This window comes from Nuphar pumila, chromosome 3 (assembly GCF_984573655.1).
Source record: "Nuphar pumila chromosome 3, dmNupPumi1.hap1.1, whole genome shotgun sequence".
Taxonomy (NCBI): Eukaryota; Viridiplantae; Streptophyta; class Magnoliopsida; order Nymphaeales; family Nymphaeaceae; genus Nuphar; species Nuphar pumila.
The window spans coordinates 31,810,338-31,833,345 of NC_143251.1; the positions used below are offsets into that span (position 1 = coordinate 31,810,338).

Sequence of the window (23,008 nt, forward strand, 5' to 3'; positions counted from 1 at the left end):
ACGTTGCGATGATTGGATGAGTAGGTTGTGGCAACCTCGATGAGTGTAAATAGCAAAATGTTGTGATCACCTAAATAAGTGATGTGTTCGCCTTCACCGGCAAGATACTCGAGTGGGTCGAAAGACCAGAGTATGTAGAATGGGTCTTCAGTTAACTACCCCTGATGTACTCATTCGAATCGCTGACTCCTGTCAGGAGAGAGGACAGGAAGGTACAAAACTTTGATGGACGGGCCATTAATGGCAGTTACGAGCAAAAGACTCGGCTTCCCCAGTCATCGGAGTTAGGGGAATGAGACTACCATAATTATCCTAGGTGGTAGCTCTCCATGTTTGGGATGCATCCATTGTTTATGCTGCTTTGGGGATTTCTCTCTTGGTCACCGACCGTCCCCTTAGGTGCGGACCCAGTCAGCTATCCGGGTTATCATAAAATACATAGCATAATAAACCCCCGGATCAGTCTAGGCTGTTTCTAGAGTCGTGCCTTGTGCGTACCCGCTTGGCCAGTTAATATCGAAACATAATTTAAATCCGATCACACAATGTGTTCAGTTATGCACGTATGAAAGTTATAGGGTACAACATGTTCAATACTTATGGAATTGGGTGTGTGGTTGATGAAGCATTGTGTTTTGCTAGTTAACTTTCTTGTGCAGTGCTTTGCTTGTAATAGTTAGCCTACTTGTGCTAGTAAAATGCTTGTAATAATTTTAGCATTGTGCTCATGATAGTTGCTCTGTGAATCTGTTGAAATTAAATTGCTATATAATTGCCTGTCTATTTGACATATTAAATTATTCTGCTTAATTATGTTCAATATTGTCCTGTCTGTGCACCTACCAGTTTTTAGTGAAACTGACCCATTTTATGGGCAGGTAATGGATTTGTAATACTGTCGCGATGGCATGATGGCGTGATGAGATCAAGATAGAGCTCTTTCCCTGACGTTTCGCTCCTGAGGACATGTTGGTAAATTTGGTATAAAGTGTGTTTCAAAATTTCTCTTTTATTAAACCGTGAGTTAATAAAACTGTTTTAGTAAGCTTCTTCTTGGTTTCAACAAATGAATTCTCAATTATTGAAACTCTGTTTCTAAACCATTTGATTTCAATGGTTGTGCGGGATTTGACAAAAGGAAAGTTTACGCTGTAACGCGCTCAAGGTCCATTGACTTGTGGTTTTAAAAATATCATTTTCCGCTGAAGTATTATTTAAACTCTGATAATTGTATGATTTCAAAGCTTTCTAAACTATTCTAAAAAGTTACAAGTCCTTGATTTTTGGGGCGTTACAGAAGAACACGACCATATTATTAGTAGCTCTCTCTGATATCGTTTTTGATAATAAAAGCTAGCCCAATGCACAAAGATGCATGTTGGGTCGTTGAAAATAAACCTACACATAACATTTCTACTGGTCAGTTTAGCAAGCTCCTTGAGGATAGGATTCTGATAGCTTCTCTTTTACTTCTCTATCAAATATGTATTTATCATTTCTCATGAGACAAGATTTTATCAAGCTGATTGCTACCTATTAAAAGATAAACTCCCTTCAAGATTGTCAACAAAGTAAAATTTTGAATACCCAAAAGATGGCATGACTTTAATTTATAAGCACATATAAGCACACATACAAAACTGTGCAATTATCCTATATCTTACAAGATGCTCTATATGTCTTACAGACAGAGAAGACAAGAGACAGGGAGAAAGAGTACCTTGTCTCTTCTTCTTCCTTTCGGTAGAGAGAGAGACAAAGAGAGAGGGAAAGCGAGAGACGAGAGAGACAACGAGAGGGAGAGACAGAGTGTAATAAACGAAAAAAAAAATTTAGCTTGGATTCGGGTCGGATCCAGACCCGGACCCGGACCCAACCCGGACCCAACTAAGGCACCGCCTCTGTTTCCCCTTTTGAAAGACGAGGCCGAAGGAGGGGAGGTTCTCGAACCCCCCTCGTTGTCCTTCCCCCTCTCGTCTCTCGGTCTCTCTTTCCCCCGATCGACCCTCTCGACTCTCAGTCTCTGCGAAACCCCCCTCACCATCTCTCTTCCCTTCTCCCCCCGACTCGTCTCTGCACCCTCTCTCTCGTTGGAGACCCCGGTCAACCTGCCGCCACCTGCGACCTCCTTCCGCCGTCGCCGCTGCCGCCGCCGTCGATGACCACCAGGTACGCCCCTTCTCTTTCTTTCTCCTGTTTTCTCTCCTCTCCCCCTTTCTTCTCCTTTTCAGTCGACAGGCCGGCAAGGGGCGACGCTCCCCTACCGCCAGTTCGGCTGGTTGGCAGGGGCTTTTGCCGCAGCCTCTCACCTTTCAAAGAGCCGGCAGGGGGCGACACCCCCCTGTCGCCTGTTTTTGCCTGGTCAGCAGGGGTTTCCAACCCCTGCCCCTCGCTCCCCATCTTCTTTTCCTCTTAGAAACGACAGCCCCTGTCTTGTTTTGTTGCTAAGCAAGCCGACAGAGGCCTTTGGCCCCTGCCTCTTCTTCCAAAAGCCGCAACGGGGGGGGGGGGGGCTCCTGCATCTCTCTCCCTCTCTGTTAAATTTTCCTAGCAGGGGCCATCAGCCCCTGCCCCTTTTTCGGTTCCCCTGTTTAGGTGCGCAGGGGAGGGTCTGACCCTCCCTGCCTCTGTCTATCGTGGGGAGGGGCTCGAGCCCTCCCTGTCTTAGATCTTCGTAGGGGAGGGCTGGACCCTCCCTACCTTTGTAGCATGCAGGAGGGGCCGAGCCCCTCCCTGCTTACTGTTACGGTGGGGGAGGGGGTTGAGCCCCTCCCTGCTCCCTCTTCTCGGGCGTCAGGCAGGGGCTTCGCCCCTGCTTGTTTGCGTGTTCGACCGGTAGGGGCCAAACCCCTGCCTCTTTGTATATTCGGCAGGCAGGGGCAAGGCCTCCTGCCTCCTCTTTTGTGCTAACGGGTGGGGGCTTGACCCCTTGTCTCTCTGCTCTACTGGCAAGCAGGGCGACGCCTCGGCCTCCCTCGTTGCCTTTTTAAGGCAGGGGCGCAACCCTGCCTACCCTTGCTTTTGGAGGGCAGGGGAGCAACCCCCTGCCTCCCCATTGTTTGCTGACAGCATGTCAGCAGGGGCTCGTGGCCCTGCCCCTGCTTCTTGCGCTTATAGCAGGTGTGCATGTGCACGATGCCCCTGCCTCTGCTTCCCTTACGTCAGGACGACGATAGTGCCCCTGACTTTCTATTTTGGTATTAGCTTGCTAAGATCGTTACTTTTGCAGCTCGTACGACAGACCCTGCTCGCGCTTCGCGACCCGCGCTGCCAATCGCGTACATCCGCGGACGACAGCAAATTTGCAACTCTCAAAGGTAGGGGAAGAGTGCACAGAAGACTTGGACAATTGAATTGTGTTAAATTAACTAAAAATGACAATTAAATAAATATATATGCATATATATATCATATATATTTATATGAGTACGCATTTAACTCAAGGACGCGGTTTCGCGATCCTTGTCCTTTACCTTGCCGTCGTGCATCACGCAAAGGTTCTGCGTTGCACTCCTGCTTGCGGTCTTTACTTTGTCGTTGCGCGTTGTGCCGAGGGGTTGCGTTGCACTTCTGCTTGCCGCCTTTACTTTGCCGTCGCGCTTTGCGCCTAAGCTCTTGCCTTTGCATATGTGTTGGTATTGCCTTGCTATTACAGATGACGTGCAGGTTCTTGATCTTTGCGTATGCCTTAAAGGCATCCTCGTGGAGGATGCAAGGGGCATTTACCCCTCTCCCTCTTTCGACAAGAGTTCAGTCGGGAGCGAGCGGCACATCCTCATCTAAGGAGAGGGATACCTCGCAGGGATCCTGACTCTTCGTGTGTGCAGTCCTGCAGAGTCGACTTGAGATTTCAGGGAGCTGCGCAAAAGCATCAAAGACTGCTCCAAATCGAAGCATTTGGAAGGATGTGACTGACTGGTTCTGCTCGCCTTTTTGGCATATCTTGAGTGATCCCGAATTGGGGGTTCGAGCGAACTTCTTAGCGGGTGTTCTGTTGAGAAACCCGTATCCCGTCTATCGAGGCCGGTATCGAGTCATGCGAGACATGTAGATACCCCGATAGCGGATGTGATTCGAGATAATCACATGCATAATGTTGGCACAATGTACTGCTGTTTCAAAAGATAGAGTAAAGTTGATAAACTTTACATCTTTGTGAAACACTCCTGTTGAGGCTTCTATTGACGAGCTATACCCCCCTTCATCCTAGAGTACTTGTAGTCGTGCACGAAAAGATAGAGTAAAGTTGATAAACTTTACATCTTTGTGAAACACTCCTGTTGAGGCTTCTATTGACGAGCTATACCCCCCTTCATCCTAGAGTACTTGTAGTCGTGCACGACACGTCTAGTATTGCGATTATCGGATGAGACGGTCGTGCGACCTCGAACAACGCTAAGTGCAAAATGTTGTAATCACATAAATGGCCTCACATTCGCCTTCACAGGCAAGATGCTCGAGTGGTTTAAATACCACAACATAGAATGGGTCGTTAGTTAAGCAACCCCTAACGTACCTATTCGCTTCTTTGTGTCTGTCAAGGGAGAGGACAGAGCGGTACAAACTCCAATGGACAGGTTGTTAACAACCACCCTACGGGCAACGATCCGGCCTCCCCAGTCATTGGAGTTAGGGAAAAGGGGCTACATTAGTTAGCTCAACACTTCTGCAGAAGTTGGATACGTCCGTAGCACAGCCTCCTTTGGGGAATCCTCTCTCGGCTAAAGCCGTCCCTTTGGAGCGAACTCAACTAGCTATTCGGGTTATTGAAAATACATAGAATAACAGACGCCCGAACTAGTTTCAGTTGGTTCTACGTTTTGCTTGTGCGTACCCGCAGTTTCGTAATTATCGAAACATAAGGTCTGTTCACACTGGTCGTTGAGTCGTGAGATTCGCTTGCACTACTGTTTCGCTTGCACTACTAATTCGCTTGCTTGCTCGATAGTTCAGTATGCTACTCGTTGAGTTGTGCACGCCTGTCAAGGTGTTACTCTAGTTGGTTAAACTGCTTACGCAGTTCTTTGGGGAGTAATAATGAGTTTCTCATACTAATTAAATGCTTATAATAATAGCATTATACCAGTTGCTACATATTAGCATGTGACTTGCTTTATCCCTTGGTCGAACTGTTTGGTGCTTATTGTAGCGTAGCACTTGTTGGCTTGCATCTCTTATGATTGATGTGATTGCATACAACTCGTAATCTACGAACTGGTGGCAACTAGGATTGATGTGGCCGCTTGTCTTATAAGCTGCTTACATATTGTGATATAACTGTTGCCGTATGATTGCTTATGAATGACTTGTGATGTAATGGTTTATGCCTTATAATTAATTTAATTACTTGTCGATGGACTGGGCCATTTTATGGTAATTATATGTTTTACGAGCATTGTTATGAGTGCTTGTCTTATTCAGTTGTTTTGTTTGGCTGACGGGTAGAGTTAGTTACCCTTCGCCCATAGAATCAACTCAATTGCCATATCTGCGCGTTCTCATGTGTCGTTTACACATGCTTTGAGGGCCTATTTGAGGATTGCAATATTCCTTGTGGCAATCATACGATGCGTAAGATTATATGCTTCTGTGTGGAGTGATATGATGCATATTGCTGATATACATGCTTGTGCCATATTGTGGCTACTGACATCGAGAGCAGTCAACTGTTCGAAGCAGTCGATTGTATAGATGCGTGTATCACCGAGTAGGGTGTCTGTCGAGCACCTGATCTCCAAAGGATTATCTGCGAGGGCTTGTATGATCAAGACCAGGTACCCGACTAGAGTGGTAGATTCTCTGTGAGGATATACATTGTCCACGAACGGGTAGCCGCAAAGACGGTGAACTCCTGTGAGGAAGTGTATGGTCCAAGACCAGGTATACCATCTAGGGCGGAAATCCTTGTGAGGTTATACATGTCCCAGACCAGGTGATCCGGGCGTTGATCTTGTTGTTTGTATTAGTGGCTATCGACCCTGAGAGCGGTCAGTTGTGTGGATACGTGTATCGCAATGATTTTCATTGGATATGGCATTTGTTAGAGACTGATCTCTCAAAGGTTTCGCTGTAAGGTTATACATTTCCCAAATTAGGTGACCCGGCTAGAGTGTGAGATCTCTGTGAGGACGTACACTGTCCACGAACGGGTAGCCGCAAAGACGGTGAACTCCTGTGAGGAAGTGTAGGGTCCAAGATCAGGTATACCCTCTAGGGCGGTAATTCCTTGTCCGGTCGTATATCTCTCGGACCGAACGATCCGACGTGGATCTTGTGTTTTTGCTTACCATAAAAAGTTATGGTGAGTTGTGACGATCTTCTGAGATTGTTTGTGATAGCCAACTATGAATTCATAGTTTCGGCTTTCTGTTTTAGCATGATTACATGCTTGACTCAGGTGTGAGAATCAGATCGTTAGCGATTTGAGTTAGTGATCATGTTTTGGACCTTCTACGGAAGGGTGAACTTTTCTGAGAAGGTATGACGCCTTAGTGCGTCATAACCGGTGACGGTTAGCCGCGTAAGACTTTGAGAGATGAGAATAGGTTAAGGTTGTTCAGGACAACCCGTTTGTTAGAAGTAGTGAGCGACAAACGATGTCCTGATGGTGATTAGATGTTGTGACCTCGTTCTAGGAACGAGAACAAGCTAGTTGCGTGGTGGTTCACAGCCTACGATCAATTGAATCGCATGTTGCATTTGTCAGTTGCACTGCTTATTTGCTTTGAACTGCTTACTGTTTGCACTACTTACGCGTTTGCACTATTCACCTGCTTGCATTGCTTACCTGTTTAACTGCATATCTGCTTTAAACTGCGTAGCCTACTGAATTAAATGTACTTAATTCAGTTTCCTGTTAGTCTCTCTTATGCACCTACTAGTTTTTCGCGAAACTAACTCATTCTATGGGTACTGGTGATGTTTAGGTACTCTACGGGCGATGGCGGGATTGCAAGATGGCTTTAAGACTTCTTCTTCCTGCTCTTAGCTCGCATCCTGGACGCTATGGGTTTGTATCGGATTTTCCTTGGGATACCGAATCTTGTGAGTTTTGGCTCTTTTAGCTAACATGCCCAAAGTTGTCAGCTTACCTTATGATTTATCAAAAGCAAAATCTTTCGCTGATTTCATAAAACAACTCTGAAGGAAAGAGATATTTGTAGTCTCTTGTCTGTTTTTCTGAAAAGGTTCGCAAGTTTGAAATTTGGGGCGTTACACAGAGAGAGTGAGAGCGAGAGAGACAGCGAGAGGGAGAGACAAAGAGAGAGTGAGAGTGAGACAGAGAGACAAGGAGAGTAAGAGACGAGAAAGAAAGAGGGAGGGCAAGAGATGAGAGAGCGAGAGGCGAGGGGAGTACCCTAAACCCTTAGGCCTCCCCTCATTTTAGGTCAAATGGGGGTTTTGACCTCCATTTAATCCAAAAACGCGTGCCTCTCCATGAGGCTGTAAAAGTATCTTCAACAAGATACCAAGAACAATATTACAATATTCTTGGAAACAAATGTGAACACACACGCACAACAAGAACACTTGTGCACAAAGAGCACAATACAAACTCACAAATGCGAACCCAAAAGTCATAAGTTCCACTAAAAGAGCTTGGGCTATAATCCCACAAGCTTGGGAAATACAAAGGGGAGAGCCCCTTATTTATAGAATGCAAGAGGCCTTGGAGGGGCCAACATGTAGACGTTGGAGCCACTCCAACGGTCACAATTGTGGCCATTGGAGGGGTCCAACGTCTACATGGTTGGGCCCCCAAGGCAAGTCAAAGTAAAAAAAGAACAAAAGAAAAAGGCAAAAGAAAAGAAAAGAAGAAAAAAGAAATTACATACATATTTGAAATGTGAATATGCATAAAAATAAAAGGAAATACCTAAACTATCCCTATAGCTAATATTGAGAAAAATACATATTTTATACATATAAGTACTATCTATACATATACATATACTATATACATGTATGTGTAGTACTTATTATCTATATAGAATCTGTATTGTATTACAAGATTGAGATACATAATTTAACACCCCCCCTCAAACTTAGGGCAGAATGACCGAGAGTTTGCCAAGAAGAAAGTTGAATCGCGGAGCACACAATGCTTTGATGAAGAAATCAGCCAATTGATATTATGATGTGACATATGGAAGGTCAATGACTCCTTTGAGATACGCCTCACGAACATAGTGACAGTCCATCTCGATGTGTTTAGTCCGCTCATGGAAGATGTGATTTTTTGCAATGGAAATTGCACTTTTGTTGTCGCAGCACAACTTGGTGGGCCCTTCTATTGTGATCCTCATGTCTTCTAGCAACTGATGGATCCATACAATTTCCATTGTAGTAGTTGCCATGACACAGTATTCAGCTTCAGTTGAAGAAAGTGATATTTTTTGTTGCTTCTTGCACCTCCATGAAATTAGTGAGTCTCCTAAGAACACACAGAAACCAGTGGTGGAATGACGGTTATTTGGGTCACCTCCCCAATCAGAGTCAGTATAAGCAATTAATTTTAAATCAGAAGAAGAGGACAAAAAAACTCCCTTATTTAGCATACCTTTTATGTATTTTACGACTCGCAAGATGACACTTATGTGGACTGAAGTTGGTGCATGTTGAAACTGGCTTGCAGTATGGACTGCATGAGAGATATCTGGTCTAGTAATACTCAGATACATCAAAGACCCTACAAGTTGTCTGTAGGGGGTAGAATCTGAAAGAGGAATCCCATCATCAATTTTCATTTTTGCTCCTACTATAGCAGGAGTTTCACAAACCTTTTTATCTGTAATGCCTGACCTGTCAATGATCTCAGAAGCAAGCTTAGTTTGAGATAAAAAGTACCCTCTATGAGAGTAAGCAACTTCAATACCCAAAAAATAAGTTAAAAAACCCAAATCAGACATTTCAAATTTATCTTTTAAAACTGACTTTATATTTTTAACCCTATTAGTATCACTTCCTGTAATGAGCATATCATCCACATACAACAACAAAATTACAATCCCTGCATTGGATTTTCTAACAAACAAATCAGTGTCAGTAAAGCAAGAAGAAAAACCATTTTCCAACATCACAGAATTAAACCTATCATACCAAGCTTTAGGGGCTTGCTTTAGGCTATAGAGTGCTTTCTTAAGACGAAGCACTTTCCCTTTGGGAGTCTCCATTCCAGGTGGAACATCCATATAAACTTCTTCATTCAAATCACCATTCATGAAGGCATTCTTAACATCCATTTGATAGATGTTTCAATTGTTAAGGGATGCAACAGTGATGAAACATCGAACAATGACCATTCGGGCCACAGGTGCGAAAGTTTCTTCATAGTCAATCCCATACTCTTGACTATAACCCTTGGCAACTAATCGAGCCTTATATCTCTCAAGAGATCCATCGCTCTTAGTTTTAACCTTAAAGACCCATCTACACCCTATTGTTTTCTTACTCTTAGGAAGATCTTGAAATTTCCATGTCTTAGCCTTTTTTAGAGCTTTGAGTTCATTTTCCATCGCAACTATCTATTCAGGACTTTTACTAGCTTCTGCAAAGTTTCTAGGTTCTATATAAGAATGAATAGTACTGAGACAGGCTCTATATCTGGGTGAAAAAGAGTCATACAATATGAACCTAGATGGAGCCTTTCTGTGTCTTTCGGTTCTACGAAGATTTTTCTCTTCATGAGGAACAGTCTGACTATCATATCTTTCAAGAGCACTTCTAAAGGTGCTTCTATCTCTATGAATATAGGTGATGGGATCTCTAGATGGTCTTTGATTGATAGGTTGTTGTGAGGAGATTTCCTCAATATCAATATCACTTGAGTCATTCTGATTTGACTCATCATCACTAGAATCATCATCTTTGGCTAATAGTTCAAATAAAAAAGAATAGTCAACATTTTCATTATGTGATTCAGAGCTTTCAAAACCACTCAGATTTTCCAAAAAACTCACATTTCTTGGAACATATAGTTTGTCATTTTTACTCTCATAACACCGAAAACCCTTATGGGTTTTTGAATACCCAAGAAAGGCACAAGGGATGGCCTTTGGCGAAAGCTTATTATTTCTATCTGCAAGGACAAAGCACTTACATCCAAACACCCTTAACCTGCTATAATCAGGTTTTTTTTCATATAACTTTTCAAAAGGAGAAATTTTGCTCAAATTTTTCGATGGAAGTCTATTTATGAGATATATCGAGGTAAGGGCGGCTTCAGCCTAGAGTTTCTTTGGAATGTTTTGCGAAATAAGAAAGGTTCTAGTAGTTTATATAATATGCATATGCTTTCGTTCGGCTAACCCATTTTGTTGCGGGGTTTTTGGACAGAATTTCTGATGGAGAATACCATAACTTTCAAGATAACTCTTGAATTCATTTGAAAGATATTCACCACCAGAGTCAGACCTAAGAATTTTTAAACTTCTATTAAATTGATTTAAAATCATCATATGAAATGTTTTAAAAGTTGAAAAAACTTCATGTTTATGTTTAAGAAAGTATATCCAACAAAACCTAGTGAAATCATCTACGAAAATAACATAATACGAGAATCCTTCTTTAGATATTACAGGAGCGGGACCCCATACATCGGAATGAACAATTTCAAAGGGTTTTGTCGAAAACATGGATCTTTGAGAAAAAGGTAGACTTTTCATTTTCCCAAGAATACAATCATTACAAACAAAACCTCCTTTACAAAGATGTTTAACAAAAGGCAAATAAGAGATTTTAACAATGTTGGGATGACCCAGTCTCTTATGCCATACATGAATATCTTTGTTTTGAACAACATTACAAAATTGATTCTTGGGGACTTGAAGAAAGTCAATATAGTAGAGGTCGCCTCTCCTAGAGCCTTCCCCAATCAATCTCCTGGACTGGCGATCCTGAATCCAACATTTATCAGAAGTGAATTTTGCATCGCAACCATGATCCGAGAGTTGAGAGACCGAAAGTAAATTTAAATTTAGTTTAGGTATAAGACGATTTTTGGGGATAAAAAATCTTGTTTTTCAAAATTTTCTATTCTTTTTGTTAAATTACATGTAATTCATATATATATATTTATATATATATGTCTAAAATACCTGATAGGGGTATTTGTCATTTCACAAGTACCCGATTGGGGTACTTGTTTTTCTACTTTTATTTTCCTTTTTGTTTTTTGTAATTTATATTTTTTATTTTATGTTTTTTTGCTCACACAAAGGGGCCCCACCATGGAGTCGATGGGGCCCCCAACGGTCACATTTGTGACCGTTGGGGGCTCCCAACGACTACATGGGGAGCCCCTAGGTGGCTCTCCTTTAAGGCCTTTTGGCCATCCCCCTCTCCTTCTTTTGTGTATAAATAGGGGTGAACCCCTCTTGTACTCTTCACTCTTGAGGGCTCTCTCTCTTTTCAATAAGAGACATTTATATTTTTATGTTGTGTTGTCTCTTGTGGGTTTGGGTGTTAGCCCTTTTGTTTGTTCATTAGTGGATGTTGTAAGTGCTTAATGCACTCTTTGCTTTTCCGCATATTTCATTACATGGTATCAGAGCCTTGTTTATGCTCTTCTTCTTAATATAGCTAGTCGTGTAGCTATATTTTTTTCTTGTTGTATCTCTCTCCATTTATCCTCTTGTGAGTGATTGAAATGGAAGGAGAACAAAAGATTGATCTCTCCTTCAGGCTCAATGGCTCTAACTACATGATGTGGGCCATGGAGAACAACCTCAAAGGTAAAAAACTTTGGGGATACGTTATGGACACCAGTCTGGAACCCCAACTCCAACTAACTAAGATGGATGGTGATCAAGAAAAAGCTCTTGAAGGAATTGCCCGCATGAAGGCCATTGAAGATCACCAATCTAAAGTGGAAGATTGGGAAAGCAAACATGCCAAGATTCTTGCTTGGTTCATGAACAATGTGGAGCTCTATGATTTCTTAGAGATGCAAGAAGCAACACAAAGTATTCTTGTCCTCAACGGAAGCGGAATATCGTGCTATGACTTCTACAACCATGGAACTTGTGTGGCTAAGAAGTCTCCTCAGTGATATGGGCATTGTCATCTCTACTCCTTCGAAGATGTGTTGTGACAACAAAAGCGCAATCTATATTGCAAGCAATCACACCTTCCATGAGCGTACTAAGCATATTGAGATGGACTGTCATTACGTACGTGATGAATACCTAAGAGGAACCATAGCACTACCTTACGTCACATCTGAGTACCAGTTGGCAGACTTCTTCACTAAGGCCCTTGCTGCTCTTCGTTTTTTGTTTCTCCTTAACAAGCTTTCGGTTATATCCCCGTAAAGCTTGAGGGAGGGTGTTAAAATACATGTAATTCATATATATATATATATTTATATTTATATATGTCTAAAATACCCGATAGGGGTACTTGTTTTTCTACTTTTATTTTCCTTTTTGTTTTTTGTAATTTATATTTTTTATTTTATGTTTTTTTGCTCACACAAAGGGGCCCCACCATGGAGTCGATGGGCCCCCCAACGGTCACATTTGTGACCGTTGGGGGCTCCCAACGACTACATAGGGAGCCCCTAGGTGGCTCTCATTTTAAGGCCTTTTGGCCATCCCCCTCTCCTTTTGTGTATAAATAGGGGTGAACCCCTCTTGTACTCTTCACTCTTGAGAGCTCTCTCTCTTTTCAATAAGAGACATTTATATTTTTATGTTGTGTTGTCTCTTGTGGGTTTGGGTGTTAGCCCTTTTGTTTGTTCATTAGTGGATGTTGTAAGTGCTTAATGCACTCTTTGCTTTTCCGCATATTTCATTACACTTTTAATTTCAAGAGGTGTTCCATCCGCTGTTGAGACAAAGGATAAAATAGAATTTTTAGAAAAATCGGAAAGGGAACAAACACTTGGGGCCATATGAAAAGATGCACCGGAATCTAAAAGCCAAGATATCTTACCAGAAGGCGAGGAGATAGACATAGCGGCTCCGAAAGTTCCTCCTTTGAGGAAAGGTTGCAAAGCTTCTACAATTTGATGAAGAGAAAGATACCCATTTGATGTTGATGGTTGTTCCTCCGGTTGAGATGTCATGGCCATAGCAAGAATTTTCTTTCATTTAGGGCATATAGGTTTAATGTGCCCCGGTTCTTTACAAAAATGACATGTAAGCTTGCTCTGATACCAAAGAGAGAGGGAGAAATACACACCAACACAAAATTTAAAGCTCTTTCTTGCACAAGATCCTTCCAAAATATTTGAGAAGCAAGCTCCACCACTTCAATCTTCAAATATCCGAAGGCACACTTTTCGAGGCACTCAAAAATCAAACAAATCCACGATCCTTTATCACTAACGTGGCTTTGATACCATGTAAAAGTATCTTCAACAAGATACCAAGAACAATATTACAATATTCTTGGAAACAAATGTGAACACACACGAACAACAAGAACCCTTGTGCACAAAGAGCACAATACAAACTCACAAATGCAAACCCAAAAGTCATAAGTTCCACTAAAAGAGCTTGGGCTATAATCCCACAAGCTTGGGAAATACAAAGGGGAGAGCCCCTTATTTATAGAATGCAAGAGGCCTTGGAGGGGCCAACATGTAGACGTTGGAGCCCCTCCAACGGTCACAATTGTGACCGTTGGAGGGGTCCAACGTCTACATGGTTGGGCCCCCCAAGGCAAGTCAAAGTCAAAGTAAAAAAGAAAAAAAGAAATTACATGCATATTCGAAATGTGAATATGCATAAAAATAAAAGGAAATACCTAAACTACCCCTATGGCTAATATTGAGAAAAATACATATTATATATATAAGTACTATATATACATATACATATACATATACTATATACATGTATATGTAGTACTTATTATATATATAAAATATGTATTGTATTACAAGATTGAGATACATAATTTAATAGATGCGTACACCTCAGCCAAAGGCGCGCCTTGCCATGAGGCATACGCCTCATAGCCTGAGGCGTACACCTTAGGACATTTATGCTTTTTCAGCGTGTCTCAAGGCACAAGGGTTCTCGCCTTGTGGCAAGGCACACTTTTTGTGCCTTGATGCGCCTTTTCACAACATTGCTCTTCAATCATATGTATGATGGATATGCTTTAACCATATACCAACAATTTGTTTTCAACTTCTGACTTTGTCTTGATTTCCATAAGTTGTCAGTTTTCTATTTGTCAGTGCTGTAAAGTTCACAACATAGACCACATTTTACTCTTATTGTAGGTTTTTAACTTTGCAATCCATGTGGTTGAAGAGCACTTGTACTAGAAGGTGATTTATGTCATGCCTTTGATTCAATTACTTGCATTGCACAGTTCTTTCTCTTTTTCTTGCTTATTTTCACGTCCTTGCTTTCATGTTGGGTTGTAGCTAGATGCATGACCTGATTATTTTAATGTTACTTGATTTATTATAGTGAAATCTTGATATAATTTTTAAGAGGATAAAGTTGTCACCTCTTAATTGTTGTTTGTACTGCCTTATTATTATTTTAATTATTGCAGGTTCCTTGTATTCTAGGGATCGATTTGTCTGATAAAGATCTATTGGAGTTTCTGGATCAGGTAGAATGTGCCAACCGATTCATGTTATCAAGCCTATCAGCTATATTATGCATATCATAGCTCTGTATATTCAGTTGTTCATGAAACAGTTGGTATAATTGGGTCCATCAACGTGGTATTTATAGTTGGATGGACTTAGGGGTGCAAACAGATTGGTTCGGGCCAGACCATGCCATATCCAAATCTGAAATGCAAACAGTAGATCCTAATCTGAATCTGGATACGAATAAGATCCAAGGAGGTAAGGTTGAATTCAAATCTAAAATATATGTACTGATAATGGGGTAAAAAAAGAATAAAACCAGCTATTTACATGTAAAAAATGCAATTGGATTGAATTTGGTTCCAAATTTGAACTAGTCCGGCTTAACATACGGATCCGAATCTGAAGATAGTCCAATTTAACAGATCTCGATATGATCTAAATGTGCATTCGGGTTGACTTTTAGCATCCGAATACATAAATAACATGTCATCTATTGGAGACTTACTAAGCGCCCACTGCACCTGTGTCCATGCGACGTGACAGATGCAGCAGGACTCACCTTAGGGCACAATTCCATCTCCACCCCTCTGCTCTACCTCTCTTCCTCCTTCACCGGTGGTGGCAGACATCAGCTTCCCAAGGACCTCTCTCTCGCTCATTTTTTGTTTTTTTCTTTTTCTTTCATGTCTTTCATAACACCTGGCGCACACTAGATGTTATGATGAGACCTGAGTCAGACTCAGGTCTGAATGAGCCAGGTCTGTTTTGACCAAGTCTGAATCAGATGAGTCAATCTACATCTCTTTTAACCCAGGTCTGAGTCAGATGACCTGCATCAAAGTAGACCCAGTCTGACCAGGTTATATATATATATATATATATATATATATATAAGTAATGCTACGGTGCTCCCGGAGTACCTACTCCCACATACTAGAAATCATGGTTGTAGGTTGTTTCTTCTCAATTAAACCTTATGGATGTACTCAACATAGTTTATTTGATAGGAATCATGCTTTGGATAATGTTTTTTGGACATAAAAGTAGGGATTTTTTAAGTTATGAAATTTTGATACATTGTGAGCCATTGATTTTTAAAGGTATTAAAAAACATACATATGTGCTATAATTACATGATTCAAAACTTGTTTTCTACTAAATAATGCTTATAAATCATATCTATAGGGTCTGATCAACTAAAAAGGTTTAAGAAATTTGACAATCTAAAGCTTCTATTAGGTGGGAGTAGGTACTCCGGGAGCACCATATATATATATATATATGATGTGTAGCTTAATCAATAGGTGCTTGAACACGTACTTGATGCTGTTGAGCGTCCATCGTGTGCACGATGGACGCTCAGTTTTTTTTTTACGCAAAAACGGATGAAAAAGGGTATTAGCGGTGCTTTTACAGCACCGCTAAAAACCATTTTCAAAATGCCAGGTGTGTCCCTGTAGACCATTTAGCATCACTTCAAAATTACCGGTAAAGCCTTATTTGGTGCAAAACGTTTTTAGTGTTTTTTTACCGTTTTTTCACGCCAACTGTTCATCACGCACGTGCGATTGATGGTCAGCATGATTAAGCACGGGTTAAGCACCTATTCATCAAGTAGCTACGCATTTTCCTATATATATATATATATATATATATATATATATATATATATAATCCTCACCCCTGCACCCCAATGTTTTGCAATCTTAGCACCCACATCTATGTGATATAGCATGTCAGACTCGGATTAGATATCCAATTACATCTGATTGGTCACCCTAGAATGGAGTCCTTTCATGGCGTACATTGCAAGGGTCTGTCATTTGAATTAAAGTTACGATTTCTCTGCTTTTGTTTGTACAAGTTCAATATACAGCTATGTCACACGGACTCGGCTCCAAGGTCGCCACACCCGCGTCGACACGCACCGACACGGGTGCGGACACGGGTGCGGCTCGGACTCGGTCAACCCGACCCTGGGTGTGGTCAACGCACCCAGGGTCATTTTGGTCCATTTTTTTGATTTTTTTTTTTTTTGAATTTTTTTTTTAAAATTTTCTGGGCTACAGCTGTAAGGAAAAAAACCCATCACAACTAAAAAACCTGTACACTTTCAAGTTTTAAGTACAGAATGGGCACAACTCAAGTTTTTGTGGTTTTTTCCTGTATGAAGAAAGTGAATTATTACAGTGTATGAAGAAAGTGCCCAAAAGTGAATTATTCCTGTATGAAGAAAGTGTACAGAATGCCTTCACAACTCATCACCTGTCCCCTAATGGGCACAACTTTGATCGAGTCTTATATATATATATATATATATATATATATATATATATATATATATATTTATTTTTTTTATTTTTTTTTAATATATATATATAGCCGAGTCCCCGTGTCCAAAATTTTTGAAATTGCGCCGCACCCGTGTCGCACCCGCACCCGCACCCGCACCCATGTGACATAGATATACAGTCACTTGGTTCTTCATAATTCTAGAAGAACATTAGGAAATTCAAACTTATTGGGCTAATGTCTGATTTTTTGTTCTTTAATGGACTTTATATCATTTCTCCTGTTCTTAATAAGTTTGAACATTATATTATGCTATTCTATTTCTATTGTAGTGAGCTCTGATCGCTAAATGATATGAATGAGAATAAGAGTTGCATCTTTCAATTCCACCAGGTGGTAAACCTACACAATCATCTAAAAGTGACATGATGTATTAAAAGGCATATTGTATGTGTCTGAGCTACAAGTTTTTCATGACATACCATATCATATTGTAAGATATGAAGTGAACTAATTTTTTAAAAGGTATCATCTTTAGTTCTAAAATATCATTTGAGAAACTTTAGGTCATTTAAAACTTAAAGAATAAAAATATTATGATCATAAAGAAACTGAAAATAAGCACATAAGGAAATTATAAGAAAATTAGTTACAGATAAATAGAATTATAATGAAATACATATACTGTGATAATGAAAATAACCATTTTTCATTTACATACTGCAACAAGAATCACTTAATCAAATGTTCATAAACATGAAAAAATTTCAGTACAAAGTAATATACCATAACATCAACTATCAAGTATTAAGTTCAAGGGTATAATAAAGTTTAATAACTAATGGATATAAAATACAATCCTTTAGAAAATGATAAAAAGGTTTCTTAATGTCTCTTATTAATTGCTTTTGCAAATTGGAGGAAAAATGAAAAAATGACTTGCTTAGATTCATTCTTTCCCTCCCTCTTCTATTTTTGGTCCTACAAATTATGTAATTTAGGATTTTTTTTTCATTTGCAAATAATAATCATTAGGATTAATAACATAGTTGTAAAATGTCTTGTTTGTACAGAAGAAATCTTATACAAAAACTTTGTCAGAAAGGTTTTGGATTTTGGAAAAAAGGGGAAAATGGATATATCGTACTGTATTGTTGATAAGTCATGTTTGTACAGAAAGGTTAAAAAAAAATCATTTGAAGGGTTGCCAATTAGGAAAAAGAAGATTGTATCTCATGATACATTCTGTTGCAGTATGATAAGTTCTTTGTCCTATACCGGAGGGTATGGACACATGATATTTTGATGTATCATGTCATATCATATGATGGCACAATTTTTACGCCACGATGAACATCAGAATATATCATTTCAAAATGTTTCAAATTTTAATGCCTCCAAATGGGAAGTGGAAGTCTGACACTGCTTATAGCTATTTCATATACGCTAACATATTAAACAATCTGGTGTTCATATAGCTATTTCTTAATGAGGCATAATCAACTTGTTTTTCTCATCTTACCATTTTTAATGTTTGAAGAATATAATTAAGTGGCTGCTTGCTCTTTTACTTAATTTTTATCTTGTTCTAGTGGTTCAAATGTCCTACTGAGACACAATAAAATTTCTCAGCTTGCTGATACGGATGGATCATCATCAATGCCACCTGCTGTTGTTCGTGTCCTCAATTACAGAGCATGCAGAGGTTGGTATTTAACTATATCATGCTTTTCATTGTACCAACAAGCATATGTTAAAAATGTAATTTTATTTTATTGGATAACAAAGTTCTGTGCCTGCACACATGCATGTGTGTGTTCGGATATATTGACTCTCACGTACTGGTGATTTGCTTGTGCCCCATATTTATTGTGTCAATGAATAGACTCTCAGCAGTTCTGACAACTCTACCTCAAGTTCTGTGTTTCATCTAAACCTTGAAGTCAAGTCACTGTTTAATCTATTTGAATTTTAGCAAATTCCTGGGCCTCTTTAATGTGCCTCTTTAATGAAGGTGCTATCATGTTCGGGGACTCACTGTTACCATCAGAATGTTCACTTATTGTCGACGAGTTGAAGCAAACATCTCTTTGCTTTCAGGTGCTCTCTCTCTCTCTCTCTCTCTCTCTCTCTCTCTCTCTCTCTCTATATATATATATATATATATATATATATATATATATATATATATATATATATGGTGGTTTTGTACCATGATATCATATGATGGTACACCCTCTTGTTTTCATAGATCTAGCCACCAAATGGTAAATCTAAACCATACAGATGTCTTTAGCATGATTTATTTAGTGTGTTCGAAGGTTTTATCTGTTTAATACACCATAAGATTCCATTTTTGAGATGGTGAAAGGCTCACAATTCAGGAAAATAAGGTTGGTTTAAAAATGGTATAAAACAGCATATTTGAGTCAATTTTATCACATGAAAATAATAAATAGAAATTGTTAAACATGGTCCAATGGCTAGATTTTGCTTTTGGAGCTTACATCTAATTAAATCAAGTGTGTATATGGTGGTACAGTATCACCATCAGTCATGGTGGTACAGTACCACCATAGAAGCCCTGTAATGTTGAACGGGTTACTCGTCCAACGAGGGTCGGATGTGCCTTGTGCGTCTGATTTGCGCAAATCTAGAGACATTAGCGGCGGTCACGACTGCCACTAATGCTCTGGGCGGAAATAGCACATTTAGCGGCGGTCGACCACCGCTAAATGTGCTATTTGCAGAAAAAACAATGCTCCGCCACTGATCTTTGCGTGATCAGCTGCGGATATGCGTCCAGTAACAGTGGATCCACTGTTACGGGTTTTGTTTTATATATATATATATATGATTAAATTCGGAAAATCTTCATATGCAGTGTGCTCATGGGCGGCCAACAACCGTTCCTTTGGTAAACTTGGAAGCATTACATGAACAGTTGGACAATCTTAATTCATCCAACGCTGGGGCAACAGGATTATGGCATGGATTGCATCATTATGCACCAAGTCTTGTACGTGCAAAATTGCGGTTAGCTGCTGCAAGAGCTCATGGTTGATGAAAATTCATCTCCTTGAAAGCCAATAAAGAACATACCATCTTTGCATTTGTGCCTTTTTAGCCCAATTCATGGATCTGGAGTCCTCGGCAAGAGCATAAAAGTAAGTTCTGAAATTCATGCAGATATACTGTGTGCCAATGTTTAGTAAATAAGTTTGAGATGTATTGGATTCCCATGAGCAGTGCATATTGTGAACACTAGAAAGAAGCGACAGCCCAAGTTCAGCCATTTCTTGGTTATCAAAAAAGAAAACAGCCGCTTGTCGTGTTGCATCTTAGTAACCGTCACGTTTAGGACCCCATGATGTTTCCTTAGGCGGCATGCTTCACGTTGCCAATGAATTCTGTATGCTGTCCTGCACCTTTCCCCACCTCGTACGAAATGGCAAGTAACTTTGGTGTATGATTGAAGGACTTTGCCAGACCAGATGGCCATCTTCAACGTGATGGACACACGTGTGCACGCATACAGTCATGTACAAAACCCACATGTACAGACAGACAGTCATGCACAACATGCAGGATACATGCACGTGCATGTGTTAAGTTCGGGTTGCACGATTCACTGTCAGATACAATTGGTGATTTGATTTGGGCTTTTCATATGTAAACCTTTAATGAATCCAAATCCGGGTAATAACTAACTGTAATAACATAGAAACTAAAATCCATTAATTGTTGAATGCTGTGCGGATCCAGTAAGAGCTCTCCTGACCCAGCCTGGATCTTGGAATACCATTACGCTATACCCGGTTGTGTAGGATGTGGCATTTATGATATATAAACTGCTCAACCATAAAATGTTGGTGGTTCTTATTATTACTCCAAAAGAGTATTAAATCTTCGATTACCAATGTAGAAGCCTACTTTGTTCATCCTTTGAACTTTGAGCTAGACTGATCGTGTAAATATGTTTTTCTTTTTTAACCCGGAAAGTGAAATTCATTAAGATTCAAAAAGCGGAACTTAGGATGGAAGGCAACCAGTAGTTGCCATAATGAGGAGTGGGGGACTAACAGCATAGGGAGACAAAACAAGAATACCCCCGGTCATCGACCTAAGGAAGGCTACAACATCCAATACGGGGCTTGCTGATCCATCATAGATCATTAGAAGACCATTTCAGCTTCACGAAGGCTAAGGTGTCGAACTGAGTCCTATGTATTAGCTTGAGAGGCAATGCCTTGCCCGAGAAGACCATGTTTCTAGCCAAATGTTCCACCAGGTTGTGTACATTGACCACTTTCAAACCAATCACCACTTCCTTGAACGATTAAGATTATCCGGTTGCAGGATCAGCGTCCTGATTGGCTCCATTCAAGCAAGAGTATCCTGAATGCACAACAGCATGCCAAAAGACGGTTTGTGGATTCTTCATTGGCCTGGCACACGTAACACATGAAGCCAAGGGAAACATCCATGAGCTGCAGTTGATCTTGAGTGCTGGCCTTCTGCAGAGAAACAAGCCAAGCAAACTGCCTTGCCTTTGGTGATGGCCCGAAGCCCCAAACAGCTTGCTTTGAGATTGGGTTGCGCCCTTCATGTCCATGAGCCCGCATAAAGGATGCAACTGAAAATCCCCCATCGTTGTCACATTTTCAATTGGAGTCCTGGCCCGTTAGTTGGAGATGGAAAGTTAGCTTAGCCATGAGGGATGTTAATTGCAGAGATTCCGAATGGGAGAGGGACCTCTTACACTCAAGCACCAACCATGTTGCACATGCCAAAAGTCCATGATTAGTTCTTTTCTACGGTTGGATAGTAGGTATAGTTGAGGAAAGTGCTCTTGATGAATGATCATCATCACACCACACATCCAGCCAAAAACATGTTTTGTCACCACCAAGCATCTTCACCTCAATGTAAACCTTGAAGTCCTTGAGGACCACTCCAAATGGCGGACCCCCTCTTCTATAATGTGGAGGTCAACCATCCAAGAGTAGAGGGATCCACCTTGTATTTAGTTTTCAATAGCTTAGTCCAAGGTTTGCCTTCATTGCTTAGTGTCCATCACCATTTAGCCAAAAGCTACCTGTTCAATAGATGAAGATCACAAGTGCCAAGTCCCCTTGGCTCCCTCGGCATGGTGACTGTTTGCCAATTAACAAGGTGAGACTGATTTCCCCTCCAAAGGAAATCATAGCGTGCTTTGGAGATCCTCTTGATTTTGGGATGTGGAATAGTGTGGCCGGCAAAGGACAAGTATTTTGGATCCCAAGAGTGAGTCTTAGCCATGATTTTATCATTAGTTCCCCTCACAATACATTGTTGGCCACCCTTCTTTGATAAGATGATATCCCAAGTATGACATAGGCGGCGAAAGGATCTTTTGTTAGATTTTGACTCAAAACAATCCTTAAGTTTTTCTTTTGCTTTGTCTTTATTTTTTTTCTAAGTTTTTGAATCTAGGGTTCTCTACAAAAGTTTAGTCCCACATTGAATGATTTTGATAAACCTCTTGTCCTTATATAGAGGGGTGGTGCTTTAAAGGGCAAAGCCTTTAAGGGCATTAGATCTTTTGGGCTTGTGCATCACTTTATTCTTGAATCTTAAATTTTGACCCTTGATTTTGATTTTGATTTTGACTTTTGGACTTAGATCTTAAACCTTGGGTTTGGTCTTTGACCTATCTTTCTAGTATTTAGGATGAATTTAATCTCTAAGTCTAAAACCGACTTTTGACCAAGCCTTAAAACTGTCATTGACTTTGCCTTAAGATATTTTTGGATCTTATCCGGATCTGTTAGAACATGCCAACGTCTTTGCATGGGGCTTTAATGGTCATAATGGTCCATATCCTAGTCTTGGTTAATTTTGACCATTTTAGGGTCATTTTGGACCTATTTTGGTGTCTATCTGTTTGAGCCATTATGGCTGGCCGTTTTGGCCAAACATGACCTATTAAACAGACCATTTTCCCCTCTTTTAGACACTTTATGGCCTTAATGGTGGCCTTGGGTATGGGGCCTATATAAACCCTAGCCCTCTCCCATTTCTCTAATCTCATCCTCTTCTCTCTCACAAGTGCTCTCTCCTCTGCACGAGTTTTGCTCTCTCTCTCTCTCCTCTTTTGGTTTTTTGAGGTTCGGT

The 23,008-nt window shown here is 40.5% G+C and overlaps 1 protein-coding gene across 5 annotated transcripts in view; it reads left to right on the forward strand.

Annotated features, from left to right (window-relative positions):
* Nucleotides 1–20,614, forward strand: part of MLH3 (MUTL protein homolog 3) — a 136,698-nt gene extending 116,084 nt beyond the window's left edge. For 4 of the 5 annotated variants that reach the window (XM_089999226.1, XM_089999227.1, XM_089999228.1 and 1 more), the window contains 4 exons: nucleotides 14,515–14,574; nucleotides 18,485–18,557; nucleotides 18,867–18,952; nucleotides 19,737–20,614. In XM_089999226.1, the coding sequence (XP_089855352.1) occupies nucleotides 14,515–14,574; nucleotides 18,485–18,557; nucleotides 18,867–18,952; nucleotides 19,737–19,916 (399 nt within the window). In that variant the 3' untranslated portion in view covers nucleotides 19,917–20,614. The remainder of the gene's footprint in view (nucleotides 1–14,514; nucleotides 14,575–18,484; nucleotides 18,558–18,866; nucleotides 18,953–19,736) is intronic. The other variant, XM_089999229.1, reaches the window with a different exon arrangement.
* The last annotated feature ends 2,394 nt before the right edge of the window (nucleotides 20,615–23,008 follow it).